The following is an 18,259-nucleotide window of genomic DNA, read 5'->3' as shown; positions in this document are numbered from 1 at the left end:
TGTTGCATTAGTTCACAGTGGAGGCACCAGCTGGCGCAGTCACTAGTGTTTCAGATGATAACATTAGAGTCGGTGCAAAATGTCAATATTGTGATTAGTTTGCATGCTGCATGACTGATCGTCACAGATATTGTATCGCCGAGGACGGCATACAAATAGCCTCACGCATTGAACAAAACTTGCTCCTGATCTCACAATGTAAGAATTGGTCAACCATTTTACATGGATAAGGTGATGTGATGTCGTTCAGAGCACGTAACTTGAAAATGTGACTCGTATAACAGCAGTGCTTTGGGGCCTCTGTTAAAAATGTGCCTCTGTGTTAAAAAATATGAGACAATTAACCAGAAGGAATAAATTATTTGTAATTATCACCACATGACCGAAAGCACAGCGAGAACAAGAGGGAGGATGAGCTTGTATGTTAATCAAGGCATGATGAATTGCCCATGTTCATACAAACATGGCCTCTTCATGAGTCCCCTGTGCATGCCTCTTTTTCTCACACAGACAAACAGGCACGCGCACACACACAATAAACAGCAAATAAAGAGTGGGTGGAGAGTAGAGAATTAATTCTATGAAGTGTAACTGGCAAGGAGGCACTATATGTAGATAAGTGGCGGGGTGTGGAAGGAGTGTGTACCTGTGTATGTGTGCGCACGCGCGACTGTGGGATTAACAAAGCGACAAAAAGTCGAAATGCATGTAGGGATGTTCAAGGTGCCATTGTCTGTGTGCGCATCTGTGCATGCGTGTTTGTGTCTGAGGATGTAAGTAGTGTACAGTTGTCAACCCAGTGGCAGTTGCAATGACATATCTTAATCTTCTTAGTTAGCGGCCAGGGGTCTTTAGCTAACGGATTATCAGCCAGATTTGAGTAATAGACTCCTCATTTAGCTTTAATGCGTTTTGCATAGAGAGCAACCTCCCCTCATCACTCTTGAAGATGAATCGACCTACCAGCTACAAGATAAGGGGGAAAAACTTCTAAGGATATTAGTCAGCCGGCAACTGCATAAATCATAACATTTTGTCTTAATGAAGGCAAAGTAACATTAGCCTCTTTAGCCTATTAATACTATTACACAAATACCCTCTTGAGAAAACACAATGTACATAATCGTGCTTGCCTGACTAGAGCATTACATTCATGACAAAATGGACACAGTAATACTCTATCTATAGTACTACATAATATATACAGTATATACTAGGGGTGTAACGGTACACGTGGGTGTATTAATACGTTTCGGTATGGCATGTTCGGTTCGGTCCACTTGCGTTCAGTTCGGTCCACTTATTATCAGCGCGAGTTGCAGCGCTACTGACTGTTGCACGCGGGAGAGGAGAGTAGCGGCACAAATGAGAGAGCCAGAAAAGAGCCAGAGCTCAAAGGTCCCCCCGTACACTACGGTCTCCTGTTTGGGAACATTCTGGCTTTCCTGTTAAAATCGCCAATCGGGAAAGGTACATGGAGGAGTCCCAAAGATGTGTGCCGACATTGCTACAGATTGGGAGCTTTGTTGGCGGCTATGTTGCAGATAGCACGTCTAACATGCACGGCCTCATCCGACTGTGAATGTTTCTTAGACAAGGGAGCAAAAACGTCAAAGTTAAATAGCGAGATTTATCATATTGTAGCGTCTTCCAGGAACGTAGTCAGACGTCATTTAATTATCACGTTTTTATTAATCCAAGTACAACTGCTCGCGCTCTTCTTTCTCCGCTTGCTTGCCGTACGATGCATTCATGAACCTCGGAAAAATAACAACTCAGCAACATATATTTGGAATAATCAGGATATTAGATTTAAGAATACAACTTTATATATTGAGGGATGGGTTGATGATAATATATTGTTAGTCAGTCAGTGAATGAAGAGGGTTAGTCGTTTACATTTGAAGAATTTTGCTCTGCTTACGGTATACCTGTTACGCCTCGTGAATACTCTATTGTATTTGATGCAATACCTGATGGTTCTCGAAGATTGTTGCTTTCTGCCCCTAAAGGTACAAATTGTTGCATTCCAAATTTTAATCCGAAAGGTTTGTTTATTGGTAATAAATGCTCACTATTAAGTGCCGAAGCATCACATTTTTGTATAAGGAAAATCTTTCAAAGGGATTTTGTTTCCAAACCTGCAGCAGTTTTTTACTGGAATAATTTATATGAAGACATAGATTGGAAATTCACCTGGCTTATGCCTAAGAAATATTTAATTAGAAACAAAGTGAGAGAAGTTACCTTCAAAATACTTCATCAATGTTACCCTGTTAAAATACAGCTGCAGTAATATAAAATTAACATTGATTCAACATGTTCTTCTTGTTTAAATGATGAGGAAACAATATCCCATTTGTTTTGGGACTGTACTTACACCCATATCTTTTGGACGGATTTGAATAATTTTATCAATTGTAAAATTGAACCCTCTATGATAATACATTTCAGACATGTTATTTTTGGACTGTCTAATTTTGACAAACTGAGTATAGATAAGATGTATGTTGTCAATCTTCTCTTAATTTTAGCAAAGTTTCATATTCACTGTGTAAAATTTGTAAATCAACGACCAAATTTAGCTGTATTTAAAATATTATTGTCAATGTATTTGGATGATGTTAGTTTTTCTTTGAACCCCAAAGCTATTCGGGCCAGAAGATTATGGAAAGACTGTGACTTATACTAAGGAAGTAACCTTGAGCCTTTTCTGTTTTTCTTTTCTTTTCATTATTTAATGTTCTAATATTTGTTAAGTAGACTGTACATCCCTTGTATTCTGTATTGTTTATATATATTGTTGTTCATATTAAAAAAACAACAACTCAGCAACACACACATCTGACCACAACACAGATAACCCAATTCGTTACAAAATGCTGTTCAACAGCCTAAAAAGTGTATACAATTTCATAAAGACTTTTCAAAGTTACTGTATTTTTTTCATTATAAAAAGAGTTTTAATATAGTTAGCAATCATTGTAACTGTTATTGTATGTATTTTTTTTTCCATCACAAAAAATGTATATATGTACTGTAATGACAACTTGTCTTTAACTTGAATACTTGGATGTGTCATAGTCATAGGCTGTTGCTGCTGAGTATTTAAAGATTTCAGTGTCTTAATAATTTACAAAATCAAGAGAGCTTTATTGTTAATGTATTTTTTATTCTGGTGTAATTCCTTAGAATATCACCGAATGGTTCGCTTTTATTTATTTTTTCAAAAAAATGTACCATTTACTTGTCATCTTTTCAAAAGAAACATTTTTTTTTTTTTTAAATCTGGGGTTTTTTTGTACCGAAAATACCGGTATACCAAACCGAAGTTTCCAAGAAACCGAACCGAACCGAAATATGATTTAGCCCGATACACTTGTCTCAATACAATACGAATCCTGATACTTAGGTTGCTTGGGTTGGATGCTTTATCCCTGTTTAGTTTGACTGACTTCTAATGATACAGACATTCTTCCAAAGGCTCAAATCATATTTAACCTCGTAAACCCCCCACCACCAAACCACAAACCCGCGTTATTCTTTGGATCTTTGAATCTTTGCTATCACTTGCTGTTTGGCTATGAAAAGAGCTGCCTCGTGGTTGGGTATGTGGAGTTATAAGGCAGAAACAGACAAGCTTTTATTTACTACATTTATTTTTCTGTTTGTGGTATGCATACATGTCTAAATGTCCATCCATCCATTATCTGTACCGCTTCTCCTCACAAGGGTCGCGGGGCGTGCTGGAGCCTATCCCAGCTGTCTTTGGGCAGTAGGCGGGGGACACCCTGAACTGGTTGCCAGCCAATCGCAGGGCACACAGAGACAAACATCCGCACTCACAATCACACCGAGGGGCAATTTAGAGTATCCAATCAACTTACCATGCATGTTTTTGGAATGTGGGAGGAAACCGGAGTGCCCGGAGAAAACCCACGCAGGCACGGGGAGAACATGCAAACTCCACACAGGGAGGCCGGAGCCGGGATCGAACCCACGAATGTCTAAATGTAAATTTTTTTTAAAAAAGTGACCGTTTTTAAAGCAGTTTTGCACTATTTTCTCTTGTCTAAAAATTTGCGCACGCACACATTTGCATGCAGTGTCTTGAATGGAAGAGTTATCTATATCTGCTGCCCTACTATTTTAACTCATTTCTATCTCAAATAATTTAATGAAATTAACTACCGGTATATCTGACATGTTTATTAAATATGTTTGAATAGCTTTGTAACCTTAAAATTCCAGTCAAGCAATCCCCTGACAGGTTGTTAGTAGGCGTGTTTGTGTGTGAGCTTGTGTATTCTTCCAACATATTTTTGTGAGGCAAAGACATGAAAGCGGCGCGTAAAAAAAAAAAAAAAAAAAGGTGTATGTAACGCATGCGTTCCCAAACATTCACCTACAAGCAAATAGACAAAGAAGCATGAGGCTCACCACCAGCAGCATACACTGGTCTGTCTATGACATGCACATTTTGTTTGGTACTTTTAATTTGACAGTGCTCAGTGTAGAGGCTAAAAAACACACATTCACACAGACATTTACTCAAGACACACACACATACCTACACACGCACACCTCTAATTTGACAGCGCTCTAACAAGAGCCTGCTGCTTGTCAAATGTTCTCTAGTGGCAGCAGGGATCCGCACAGCCGAGGGGGTTCTGTTCAAGGACATCTGTGAAGGAACACACACACACGTGCGCACGCTGGCTTTGAATAGGCTGCGAAAGGCAGCCTGCTGCACACATGCTGAGGGCTGCTACACGGCTGCTCCTCATACTCTCCATCTTCCTCTCTCTCCACGGCTCCCTGCCTTTTCGCTCTCTCTTTATCGAACATTCCATCGCCTCGCTTGCCTCTTTTGGTCTTAAGTAGAGGGCTGAGGGGATGAGATAGACCAGGGGAGATTGTGAGGACACCTCCCTGCTTGCTCCAAAAACGGATTCCCTTCTCAGGCTACACACATCAATTTCCTCTTCTTTCTTCAATCCAAAACACCAGGAGACCTTTTAAAGTTACTCAAAGGCGGAGAAGACTTTGGTCTTCTGGATTTCGACCTACTGAAGGGTGTGTGTGCTCATGAAGCCAAAGCTTCTTTTTGTGGGTTTCCATGTGTCCATGCCCCCATGCTGTCTTAAATGTGGCTTCTATGGGATTCTTTGCTCATTAGGGGTTGACTTGAGTTACTTGTCAACTGCTTTCCACTCTACCTGATCACAAGGCCAATCCTGTGGCGCCCGTTGGCGAGGAAAGGCCAGGTTCTCCAAACGGTGTGTATCACACGGTAAACTCAATGGGACACGCCTGAGTGTGAGCTAGCGTGTGGTTTGTGCATGGAAGGGGAGATAAGTATGTAAAGGGCTTGCTTAGCTTTAAGAAAGTGGATATAATGGTAACATCACTGACGTGAAAAAAGTTGATTTTCTAACATTATACAGTGGGTCCAAAAAGTGGACACCCCCCTGTAAGTAAACCACATTTGAGTGATGCTGAGAAAAAAAATCAATAAAACCATGATAGAATAGATGTCAACAATAAAAGAAAATAATATGCCACACTGCTACTAAATAATATTTGACATCACAACATCACCTTTGGTTTTAATTTTGAGTATTCAGCGATAAATCGATCGGCACCCTAATGCCGATTTCAGGCCACTCTTCTTCTCAAAGGCACTCCAATTATGAACGACTGTGAAGGCACATACAGGCCATTCAGGTCACCCCAGAGATTTTCTGTTGGTTTCAGGTCAAAAGCAAGGGTTAGACCATTCCAAAAAAATATCTTTGTCATGTGCCAGAGTTGATTGGTTTAAAGCAACCTCTACGGGTAAAGATAAATGCTTCTGAGGTACTGGTTGATCTATACTTTATTTGGATGTGTCAATTTCCTCATTGGAAATAATAAATAAGAACAATCTGTTCCAGAGGCAAAGCTTTCTTCACTATAATGTAAAAGTGTAAATATTTATCACTATGGATAGTGAGATGTTAATACATTCAAGAATGTGTTCCTCTTGGTAGTATCAATGTCTTGGCAGTTTTATATTTTCTCCACTTATTGACAATGTTTACGATCAGTATTTGTAACCTTTTCCAGACGTACCGGTACACATTTGACGAGATCCCTTTGAGAGCAATTGTATTACCATGTTTTAGTAGGCTACAACAACAAAAAAAGCTTGCCTTTATGAGTACAGTATTTCTTGATTTATACTCAATATTATGCTGTATCCAACACGCCACATATATTGGATGTTCCTGTGACATGATTTGAAACTACAGTGAAGAGAAAATGTAGAGATTTTTTTTCATTATTATTATCATTGGCCAAAAAGTCATAGCAAGTCAGATTTGAAATCAAAATGTCAATCTTTGTTGAAATTCATTACAAATAACCAGACAGGGAAGGAGATCAGAGTTTTGCCATCTGATATTGTTTGATAGTGTGTGTGTGCAACTGTCAGATAAAATAGTGCCCATCCGATCCATTGATCTAGAAGGAAGGTTCACAGAGCATCATCCCAAATGTCACCATGTGCATAAATACAAGCATTTCTTATTGGGAGTGACATTAAACTAAAAAGCCAGAATGACGTCTTTCGAAAGCTCTGCTAATCTTGGTGGAATTGGTGAGCAACCCAACTGGAAAGGGAACACGCCCGTTTTAACGCAGTCACTATAATTATCATATCCCTGGTGTCTGGCCGAAACTTTTCAAGAGACACCAAAAACGGCATGTTTATTCAATCATTAACATTGCATCATCAAAGTGAGCAAGCCATTTTCAACACTTTAGATTGGTCAATCATTTACTTTTTAAAAATTAGTAAATAACAATAATAATAAAAAATAACACCCACAGGTGTGGACTGGCCAATAGTATCGATTTTTGAAAAAATATTGAAAAAAAAAATTTTAAATTGTGAATGAAGTCAATCAAACTAAATCGGTCTGTGTATATTGCATGCGATTGTCAGAATAGAAAAAAGAAATAGTTGCTGAGTGCTACCGCTTACTACTATTAATCTTGGTGCACCCAACACACACACACACACACAATTCCATTGCTGTGCTGGAGTGCTCTGTGTCCTCTAAAAGTATGGTTCTTGACTGCAGCCATTTTCTGTAAAAGAGGGAAAGGCTAAAGAGAAAGCGCTGACCTCGTTCGCAGCAATTTTCTCCTCATCAGCTTGTGAGACTTCATTAACTTTGTGGGGTAATTTCCTCTATCAAGGCCTCCTTTTTACCTCGTCTTTTCATCCATCCATCCAACCATCCATCGTGAACTATTTTGTGCCCTCTGTGTATACCAGTTGCAAAAGACTCTTTAGGAATTTTAGGTACAGTGCAATATATTCAGCAAATTTGAGGCATGAGCCCATGTGTACTCTGTGTCAAAGCGGTGCAAACATAAAATGTGTTGTGTGGTACTGATCTGCAGAGCCTTGCTGAAGCCTAGGACACTGTAGGTGACGGGGATATGTTCTTTGAGAAGCTACGGAAGGATGTGAATGAAGTGTGAGTCAATGCTGCCCTCCTCAGGAAGGAAAGTGGTACTGTAAGGATGGCGTCTGCATAAGGTCTGATGTTACACTAACTGGCTGCTTGATAGTATTACAAACAGTGTTTGACTGACTTGTTTCACCAGCATATATGTGTATATATATATATATATAGTATAGTGTTAAACTCTTCTTCACAATTTGTTTTCCACGTTTCTTGGTTGTGGCTAAAACAAAGCTCGGGGACTCACTTGGGGTTGTGGCATGAGGCGGCCCTCCCCCACTATGTGAAAACTTGAGCGCATTCTCTCATCAGTGGTTTTCGCAACTCCACGTTACTTTGCCCATTTTTACCACAAGCCAAGCTATGCCTACAATCCCCCCCCCACCCCAAAAAAAAAAAAAAAACGCTTCTTCACAGAATGCCACAATTTAGAAAATAGCTCTGTGTCATTATTTTAATTCCAAAGTGTATTTTGTGCTTTGAGGACTACCATGATATGCAGAGAATTGTGTCGAATTTAAAACATTTTTATTTTCACTTTACTTTCAGTCCACCACTTCTGATTCTGTTTTAAACTTTTTCACAGCAGTCATTTTGACATAGTATTGTTAACAGTGCAGACAGTAGGACATATACAGTTTGCAAGATTATTGGGAGAAAAAAAACATTTTTGTAGAGCGGTGGTGCATGGTCCATAGAATAATCAATTGCATTTTAGTGAGAAGTTGGACAAATGTACTTACATATGAATTTTCTATTTAATCAGTAGAGCAGCCACCCCTCAAGAATTAGAATGGCACTTGTCCTGTGGTTATAATCTTCCATAAACTAAGCATGTCTCTAGCCTGTTAACTAATGAAAAGCTGGACAAACAAATAGTTACTTTTTTCTGCTTTGTTTTTCTGGGGGGTTTTACTTTTACTTTCATTTTTTGCAATTCTGTTAGTGTTGGCCAGTGTCTGACTTTGACTTTACATTCACCATCCATCCATCCATTATCGATACCGCTTATCCTCACAAGGGTCGCGGGGCGTGCTGGAGCCTATCCCAGCTGTCTTCGGGCAGTAGGCGGGGGACACCCTGAACTGGTTGCCAGCCAATCGCAGGGCACACAGAGACAAACATCCGCACTCACAATCACACCTAGGGGCAATTTAGAGGGTCCAATCAACCTACCATGCATGTTTTTGGAATGTGGGAGGAACCCGGAGTACCCGGAGAAAACCCACGCAGGCACGGGGAGAACATCCTCTATGCAGTTCCACATGATTCATGAAGTACCGGGATAGGTCTGATGCAGACAAATGCCAGCCACTCACCTTCCCAAATAAATCTGACATGACATCAACATTCAACAGGCATCCCTGCTGGACCCATTCAATGGCAGGCTCTTCAACGCTCTCTGACTTCTCACGACTCTCAAGAGAGGAGGGCAAATGCTTAGAAGGTCTCTTCCTTTTTTTGCTTTCCTCATAATGCACAAACGCAGATACTTTTTCTTGACATTCCTCAGTCAGATCTTAAGTGCTAACACGTTTAATTTGTCAATATGAATCCAAGGCAGCACACAGAACATGGATACAAAAAGATTGTTTTAACAGATTCCTACAAAAGATTTGGCCACAACAGAAAATTACATTTGTAATTAGTATCAACATCAGTCAATGTTGAAACCTTTCCATATTTCAAATTATGGGATTTAATATTGATAAAGTAGGCATTTACAAACTTAATGGCTTATCTACGGAACTTAAATGTTACTGAAAGAAAACATTTTATTTTAGTAGCTAAATTAAAGAGGCGAAGCATAGCCTACAACAGGGAATTCCGGTTCCTCGAGAGCCCCCTGCCTGTTTTGGATCCCTCCCTATTACAACACACCTGACTCAAATGATCAGGATCGTTTCAGACTTCTACTGAGCATGCTGATGAGCTGATCATTTGAATCAGGTTTGTTGTAAGAGGTCCAAAACAGGCAGGATATGGGTTTCAAGGAACTAGAGTGCCCCACCCCTGCTCTACAATATAGGCCGAGTCAAGCTCATTCCTGATTCTGTCCATCCTTAATTGTCACTCCCAAACAAATCTCTGACAGATCTCCAACGCTGCCACTTCCAGCTCTGCTTCTTGGTCACGGCTACTGTCTCCACAGCATAGTTGGTCTCATATACCAATCTATAAACCTTTCATTTTACCTTAGCTGGTGCTTTTCTGTCAGTGTCACAGATCACTTCTGAAACGTTCCTCCACCAACTGCATCCTTCAAGTACCCGCTCCTTTACCCTTCTCCCACAATGTCGAGAATTCATTTGGGCGGACTCAAACGCGTTGACTTTGCAGCCAGGGCTTAGCAGCACTGTCTTTACTGTTCTCAAACATGTCCCGGACAAGTGTCCATTACTCCTCTGCCACTCCAGATTTCCGCCTCTTCAGGACACCATGTAGCTCCTTCTGACCTTATCTGTGCTTCCCATCAGCATTCTCTGAGCAAATGGTGTCCATGATGCTCTTTTCTAACCATGAAACCAAACTATTGCTTACAAATCTGTAAATCTCCATTAGACATACTCGGTATAATTATTGCCTGGTTTGTAAACTAGAAGCTAGAATCTATTGAAATTTAAAAGCAACAAAATATACCATGAAACATTGCTTCAGTGAGCAGTGAATCTATTACGTTATAAATTCAACTACTAAAAATAATTACATTGTATTGACAGAAAATGGCAGACTGCAATGATTTACTGTACAAGCAGTTTTGGTTGGGATGTTTTATTAGCAGTCTGATTCAACGAAGGCACATTAGTTGGGAAGAAGACATTTGTGGAGGACATATGCAGTGGATACAAAAAAGTAATTCACTCAAGTTCAACCATGGTTTAAAAAAAATCGAATCTGTCAAACACGTGATGAAATGTTTTAAGATACGATAAAACCAAGATGGAACTTTTTGGCCATGATTCCAAAAGATATGTTTATTGTGAAGCAGCATTAGAGTGAAGCATGGCAGCGGCAGCATCATGCTTGGGTTTGGTTTTCCTCAGCTGGAAGTGGCACCTTAGACAAGGTGGATGGAATTTGGAAATTGCAAATTAACAATTTAGTTTGATTTGGCGTTAATCAGAGGCACTCTGAATGGCGGTTGTGTGCCGATTCCCATTTAACATGAGTTTGAACATGATGGCTTAATTATGAAAACACCTACGTTCCACTTATAAGGTATATGTACATTTGTGCCGCTGCATTACTTAAGTTGTTTATTTCTATTTCCTGTCTCAAAAATATTTTTTTAATCAATTGTTTTCTCTGTTATAGGTCACAATGGTGGAAATGGTTTAAAATTATTAATCTTGGTTTTAATTCCTTTATATATTTTTTTTAAAATGTCATTTGAACAGGGGTGTTTAGACTTTAAATCCACTGCCTGCATTGCTTATCAAGTTTCTTTGAAGTCAATCTTGAATCTCATCAACAGCTTTTGGAAGTATCAAATCAATTGTCATTTCCTTTTTGACATTGGCATCTGCGTTAATGTGTTATTCCTTTTTTTACTCCACATTTGACATTACAACATTTTCTGCTAATGTTTTGAGGACAAATAAACTAAATGAAATTCACAAATACTTCTCAAAGATTAAATGCTGTAGGCGTATGCTCCAATATCCACTACAATTAGGTTTTGTCACTACTACAGTACCATTAATCAACATGGCATTACATATCAAACACAAATACAATTTATATTATCTTAAGTCCCATTCATACAGTGTGAATTACTACCTGTTTTATGTGTTATTAAAAGAAAAAACATTTGAGATGGCATGTGTTAAAAATCACTGCAACTTTACAGACATTTGAATTCAATTGTGGTACACGTCTGATTAACCAAAACGAACAATGCTATGTTAAATACCTGGAGAATTTTGCAAGAACCTCAGTTTCCAGCATACTAAACACCAATTTCATTTGTACATGCTTCACTGATCCTGAACCCGGTGTCTCTTTCTTATGTGTGTCCCATCTGTGTCCTTCATACAGGCAATCAGGAAATTGCGGCACTTGCATGTATACTGCTCCGGATATTCTCGGAAATGACTCACATGGATGCTGGAGACAAAATCGTAACTGTCCACTGGAATGCCTTTGATCTTGAGGGTGTCTGCAAAGAGCCTGACATCTCTTGGCCTGATCACCTGATCAGCTTGAGAGTAGAGGAAGAAATGGGGCCAGGCAGGTGGCCTCTCTTGCACTGCATCATAGTGGTTCTTGTGCACATACTTCGTCAAAGGGTACAGCACGATTCGCAACAGGAAAACAGTCACTGCAAAGAGTGCTAGCAGGAGGTACTTCAATACAGGACTTATTTTAGGCCCCAAAGTGGCTGCCAGTGCCCGCACTGCACCAATGACATTCCCACTACCAGGAGCACTGTCCACAACGGCACCAATTACACACAGTGAACTAAACTGTTCGTCCGTGTGCAAAAGCTCCACAATATATCTGTACAGCATAAAGCCACCATTACTGAATACGTGGAAGAAAATGGGACTCTGCTCCACCTCATAGTCATAGAGGATCTCCAGCAACTTGAGGGCTGTACGTTTAAGTTCCTTATATCCAAATGACTCTGAGATAAATACAGTCTTGAGAGGAGCTGTGTAACGGATAGTGACACATCCCTATATTGGAATAAAAAAAATAAAGTCAGTTAATTTTAAAATACACAGATAAAGCAAATGAAAATTAAACGTTTGACCTGTTCATTGTAGATGGAGCTGTACTTTGTGAGGTGTTTGTCTTTGCAGCCTGCCCATCCCAATAATATCACAACAGGCTCTTTTGTTCCCTGCCAGTGTCGTTCTGGAAAAGGGGGAAAAGTAGCAGTTAATGATACCACTTCGCTTGCCCAAACCAAGCAAATATAAACCTAGCTAGCATCGTATATGGGAGATTGCCATTTGCGCTGATACGTAGAAATTTAGCACGTAGCTAGGCTAACTAGATGGCGTAATACAGTACAGGTGTCGGGTACAATGAACAATGCTCACCAGTGGTCGCTTCATCTGGAAACACAATATTGTAGTCGATTTCATCGTTTGCCATTTTAGTTCGCAGAAGTCAGTTTGCTTTATGTGACTAGAAGATTGATTCTAGTGAGGAATTTATTAAGCCACACGAGTATGATAACATACACAGTACAATACAATTTATCTGAGGACTGACACTGAAAGTGCTGTCGACGTACATAGTGCAACGTTCTCATGCCGGATGTTTTCTCTTCTTTTTGGCGTCTTAAACGGCAGCTTGTGTAAACCCTGGCAATAGAATACTGCCCCCTCCTGTACAGGACGCGCTCTTGTTTGATGGACTCGGTCAAAAATACAACTTGTACCTGTATAAAAAATGCTGATGTTTATATGTTGGAACCATTTGAGTCATTGACATATTGGTTTTTTTTATGTATGCTGTTGTGGTATGCATTGGTGTTTGTTTTGTTTATTTAGCACAATTTAAAAACAGTGCAACGAGGGAATGAAGCCAAGTGGCCTTTACAGGCCGCACTCCCTTCAGAAAATACCCCCAAATTACTCAATAGATTTAAAAAAATGTGCGAAAACGACATCTGAATTGTGAAAAACAAAAAAATCCACCAATTCCAACGGCTGAAACAGACTTCTTACCATAATGATTTTTTGTTGTTGTTTTTAAACTAAGGCAAAGACTCAGGACAATTGGATGGATTTTCCCATTACTTTTTAAAGGCCATCTAAGATGAAACAATGTGAATCTCAAAGATATACATATAAATTGCCACCACCTCATAGGGTACACATTATAGGCAGATGAAAAGCAAAGAAACTTTGAAAAGTGGCAGTGATGATCATTGATGTACCTATGCATGAACAGGCTGGAATAGAATACAGTTTTACTGAGATTATGAATGAGTAAAAAATGGTGTAGAAATGCATCACACCATTATGAAAACTATAATTCAGTTTCCAATTGTGTATTTAACCAGACGAACAACGCCTCTCATCTTCACCACTAAAAAAATACAACCACAAGCATTTACGTCAGTACTGTACTTGTCCTTGATGGGATACATCGTGTTGCTATGTGCAAAAAAAAAAAATCACTGCTACAGAATTACTGGGATAATGTGAGGATAAGCGGTCGCCGGTTTGAATAATGGATGGATGGATGTAATTGACGAGAACTGTGAACTGAATTTCAAGAGAACTGAATTTCTTTATTTTCAGCAGGTTGTTTCAGATTAATAATTCTAAAATAAGTACAATTAAAACATGAAAATGAATTAATAAGCATTCCTCTCTTTCAAAATAACACTATTTCCAAGGCCCTTTGACAGTTTGATTGTAGTCTTTAATTCTCCGTCCTCTGCTTTTTCCCCCAAACCATTTCCATCTTTTGCATATGGGCCTTGGATGACTTGGAGAAGGTGCTTTTGACTATGTTGAGTGGTGTTGCCTTGCCACTGAGGTAGACCTTATTGAAGGAGGGGGGAAGCCATGTCTGCTCCTCTGCGCTTACATCTACTTCTTCCTTCATCAGGGTGCATGAGTAGGCAAATATGTATCCAGTCATGAAGGCATCAAACCCAGCTCGGTGTGTGCCCGAATCTGCCTTGTTTTCACTTTTTCCTGTCATTTCATTGTTTGTGGACTCTGTGTTGTCCTCACATGATTTGTTCTCTTCGCTATCTGTTTTCATGTTTTCTCCATCAAGCAGTTGGGTGTTTGTATTACTCTCGATCAAATTTGCAGTTTGCAAACACCCTTGATGGCCCTTCTCTGGATTCAATTCCAAATGGGGCATTTTGTTTTGGGGAGCACTTTCCAAATTGGAGGAGTCTTCCTCTACCTCTCCTTTCTTTTTCTTCTTTTGACGCTTCCTCTTTTTCTTTTTGTCATCCTTAGATTTATCATCTTGGAGAATGATCAGGTCTGTGTCGTGAGACAAAGGACACTTGGTGCCCTTTGAACACCAACCGAACGCCTGCCAGACAAACCAATACAGAAACGTTTAGGACAGGATAGCTGATGACATAGAAAAGATGAATTTCCTGACTGCGTAAAAATAAATAAATAAACAAATACAATTTAAAAACCATCATAATCTGCGTTTAATCAGGAACATACCACAGACACAATAGTAATAGTAAACATTGTCACTTTTTGCTTTTATTTAATCATGATAGGGATTATTAATAAAACGTAGCCACTATTAAATGAGTTCATAAAACTTGTGGTGGTGACAAGATGTCATGTTTTGTCTCGGCTGGTCACCATTTTGAGCTAATAAAAGTCTCCCACTGTGATGATGACTGAACATATGTTTTGTTTTTTTAGCAAGTGACTTTCATTTCATATATGGCTGTAGAACCTCAGTGAGTAAGGGTTCAAAGTAAACTATTTATTTCTAATCAGTTGTTTTGGCTTGGTGGAGAAGACCAAAAAATAAAGACAAAAAAAGGGATATTGAAAGACAGGGCTGGCTCTGATTCTCTTGGATGAACCAGCGAGATGTGCGCTGCTCGTCTACATTTTTACCACAAGCTTCCTATTTCTAAAAATGAAATTATAAATAGGGTTAAGCATTGTTGCAAAACACAGTACATGTGTACTATGACATCTACCCATGCCTCCCTGTGCTCCTTGGGGAAGAGCGCCCATGAGAGTACTTCCTGCTTATATTGTATGTGTGTGTGTTTATACATATAAAGGGTGCCCCAAAAATGTATGCACACTTTAAGTAATAGTAAATTGCTAAATAAAATCCCTTTAATTTTCAAAAGGTAATACAATTTACACACCATTTATTGTTTTGTCACCGCTTGTTGTATACGTGACATCCGACAACCCAAAACAATGGACTCGCACATATTACGAAACAATTCTCTTGGTATTTGCACTTCAACTGTGTTTTCATACTTCCATTAGCATTTTAGAATTAATTTCCTTTCTTCAATGTTTACTCTGGCTGCTATCATAAACCACCTCCTGCAGGATTTCTACTCTTATACTCTTGGCCGCCCACCCACAAGGGGAGCAACTCTGCCTAGCCCAAGTGACTATGTGTGACTCTATAAAATCAACTAATAAATGTGCCAAGGAGGTCATAGAGAAGGGAAGCCAAGTGAAAGCAAAACTAAGGTCACAGCTTGGCTCAAATCATCTATCTCATCATATAGGCCAAGAGGCCTAATCTACCAATTCCGATTCCCTTTTCCTTGAAACCAATAATCATTTCCAGAGCTTTATTACTCACTTAGACTAAAATAAATGTGATCAAAGTTTAGGTGGAACTGACCGAGAAGGACTGGCAGATGTCAGCCTGCATTGCATGAGGGGCCCCAGTTGGACAGATTCTGTGGTCCACATAGTGGGACATGGCGCCAGCATACTGACAGAACTCCAGGTAGACGTGGCGACCAGTCCCATCAGAGGCCTCATTTCGACTGTTATCCAACTTACTGGAAGGAGCAGAGAAACGCGGGTACAAAGTCAAATGAGGAGAACATTTATATCATCCTTTCCATTTCTTTCTCAAAGCAAGATGTTTGTTGAGCATAAACATACAGTACGAAAATACACACCATTTCTTGTAGGCGTACTCCAGGTATGAGGCACTGAAGCGGAGATCAAATTCTGTGACATATTTAGTGTCAAAGATGCCTGCAGGAAACATCTCCGAGAGGTCGGCTGTGAAGGTGGCTAAACGATCTGGCAGATGCGCATAGAAATTCTGAAAAAAATAAAAATAAATAAATAAATGAAAAAGATACAATTAATTATGAAATCTTTGGCTCAAAAAAAAAAAAGTAGTCATTAAATCCTGAAAAAAGCAGCCCAAGAGTTTAGGGCAACAACCATGCATATACTACCTGTTTCTCATTTGTTTAAGGAGGCTCTCAAGTGAATGTAGCATCAAAAAACAAGACTGGATGAAATTGTGAATGTAAATGTCTCCTACCTGGTAGAGAAAAGCAATATCAATGAGGCCATTGTGGAGAACCAGAGGTTTTCTTGCACGTAGTAGTTCAGTAAATAAGGCTCGGATATGAACACCCTGGTTGTCTGATCCTCCCTTGCAAAAAAAAAAAGAAAAAGAAAGGAAACCTCAGAATTAAGGCTGAACAATTCATTTCATTTGAAATATAATTATGATTTGGCTAAAGGTGTGTGATTTTTGTGTTTTCCGTCTCAAGAGACCTTGAGGTGAGTAGCTAACATGCTTGATCTTTTTCACCTCACGAGGTTGAAAAAAAAAAAAAATTAAACACACTATGTGAGTTGTGTATTTCGTGTTGTTCAGGCTGCTCACCACAATTTCAAAGGTAATGCTTGGCTCAACCGCATGTAGTTGAATGACAACAAGATGATAGGTGAGAAGAGTTACGTAACGAAAATTCAACAAGTGCAAATGAGACCATCACATACCTTGTCATTACCCTTGTGATACGGTATCCCTCCTGCATACTGCTTGTTGAAGTCAAATCCATGTTGTACGAGGAACTGCACTGACTGGGGCTCTATGATGTACTCCTCTGAACATAGCAAGGTCAAGTTATACACCTGGACCAGGTACGTGTCTGCAGCCTGGATAAAAAGTAAGACGGGCAAGTTTTAAAGGTTTCAACATAACTAAAGAGCTCCAGTCGACTTAGAATGTGCTGTTCTGCATTTTACATGTAAGATATACACGTACAGTATGTCTAAAATTCAAAGAAATTGGAAAATACGTCATCTTGTTGCACCTTATCGCTGAACTTCTTGTAGCAGGCAATTCCCAAGGAGAGGATGGAGCGAGAGCGGGCTGCATGACAAATGGCTTTATACCTGTCTTCTATAGACCTTAACCACAATAGACAAGACAATATATTGAAGAAGGGTAAAAAAAAAAAAAAAGAGCTTTCTATGAATTACTACAGGTCAGAAGATTTTTACTCACTCTGCAAGCAATGATGTTCTATTTCCAAGGCCACTCAGCTCCTACAACAATAACTTGCAACAATTAGGGCATGGGCCATCTGTTGAATCTTTAAATCCCACAAGTGACCACGAAACGAAATATTTCATCTTATTTTAGACTATGCACTACTGTAGTAATCAGTCACGTACCGTATCAACAGCAACGAATGAAGATGTTTTAATAGCCACCACCATAGCAGGCCAAAGTTCTTTGAAATTGCCATTCTGAACATCAATAACGGGAACGACAAATGAGGATGTCATTTTGACTTTTTCAAAAGTAAAAACTAGCGGACAACGAAAAGGAATGTTGCGGTGCGTGCATTTACTTGCGGTAGCTTAACAAATTATCAACTGGTTTCATTCTAAACTGCTTTCTAATGATATACATATAACGCATTGTATTGACATTGTAATAATAACTCTTCCTACAGGCATAACAAACAATTAATGAATGTCGACTGAAGGTAGAAATCGACATGTAAACACGAGCACAACGTGCTCCACGGGTCCTACGGTTTCAGACGCGTAGAGCGTTGACCATACCGCCTGTTTCACAGGTAGTGGCTTATTCTCAAATATTATCTAGGATGTCAATATAATTCCTTATACATCACAATATAACATATAGTATTTTATATTATATCTATATATAATATAAAAATACATATGCTGTCCACCGCTTAATTTGAAGTTCGTTCCGTGTTTTGTTTTTTTTGTTTGTTTATTTCAGGCGTTTGATGCGGACAT

At 39.3% G+C, this 18,259-nt stretch overlaps 2 protein-coding genes across 2 annotated transcripts; both read right to left on the bottom strand.

Annotated features, from left to right (window-relative positions):
- Nucleotides 1-10,273: 10,273 nt before the first annotated feature.
- tmem53 (transmembrane protein 53) lies at nucleotides 10,274-12,808 on the bottom strand. Its single transcript, XM_086044182.1, has 3 exons — nucleotides 12,566-12,808; nucleotides 12,274-12,377; nucleotides 10,274-12,196 (listed from the first exon to the last, which is right to left on the bottom strand). The coding sequence occupies exons 1-3, from the start codon at nucleotides 12,618-12,620 to the stop codon at nucleotides 11,495-11,497; spliced, it is 861 nt and encodes a 286-aa protein (XP_085900308.1). The 5' UTR covers nucleotides 12,621-12,808; the 3' UTR covers nucleotides 10,274-11,494.
- A 938-nt stretch (nucleotides 12,809-13,746) lies between these two features.
- toe1 (target of EGR1, exonuclease) lies at nucleotides 13,747-18,062 on the bottom strand. The gene is made up of 8 exons (XM_086043137.1): nucleotides 17,660-18,062; nucleotides 17,490-17,530; nucleotides 17,296-17,392; nucleotides 16,979-17,137; nucleotides 16,512-16,625; nucleotides 16,135-16,283; nucleotides 15,849-16,011; nucleotides 13,747-14,534 (listed from the first exon to the last, which is right to left on the bottom strand). The coding sequence occupies exons 1-8, from the start codon at nucleotides 17,771-17,773 to the stop codon at nucleotides 13,902-13,904; spliced, it is 1,470 nt and encodes a 489-aa protein (XP_085899263.1). The 5' UTR covers nucleotides 17,774-18,062; the 3' UTR covers nucleotides 13,747-13,901.
- Between the last annotated feature and the right edge of the window lie 197 nt (nucleotides 18,063-18,259).

The sequence above is a fragment of the Filicampus tigris genome, chromosome 10 (genome assembly GCF_054856515.1).
Source record: "Filicampus tigris isolate MCC_2025a chromosome 10, RoL_Ftig_1.0, whole genome shotgun sequence".
Classification (NCBI taxonomy): domain Eukaryota; kingdom Metazoa; phylum Chordata; class Actinopteri; order Syngnathiformes; family Syngnathidae; genus Filicampus; species Filicampus tigris.
The sequence above is the reverse complement of the archived record's forward strand: the minus strand, read 5'-3'. Positions and strand labels throughout refer to the sequence as shown.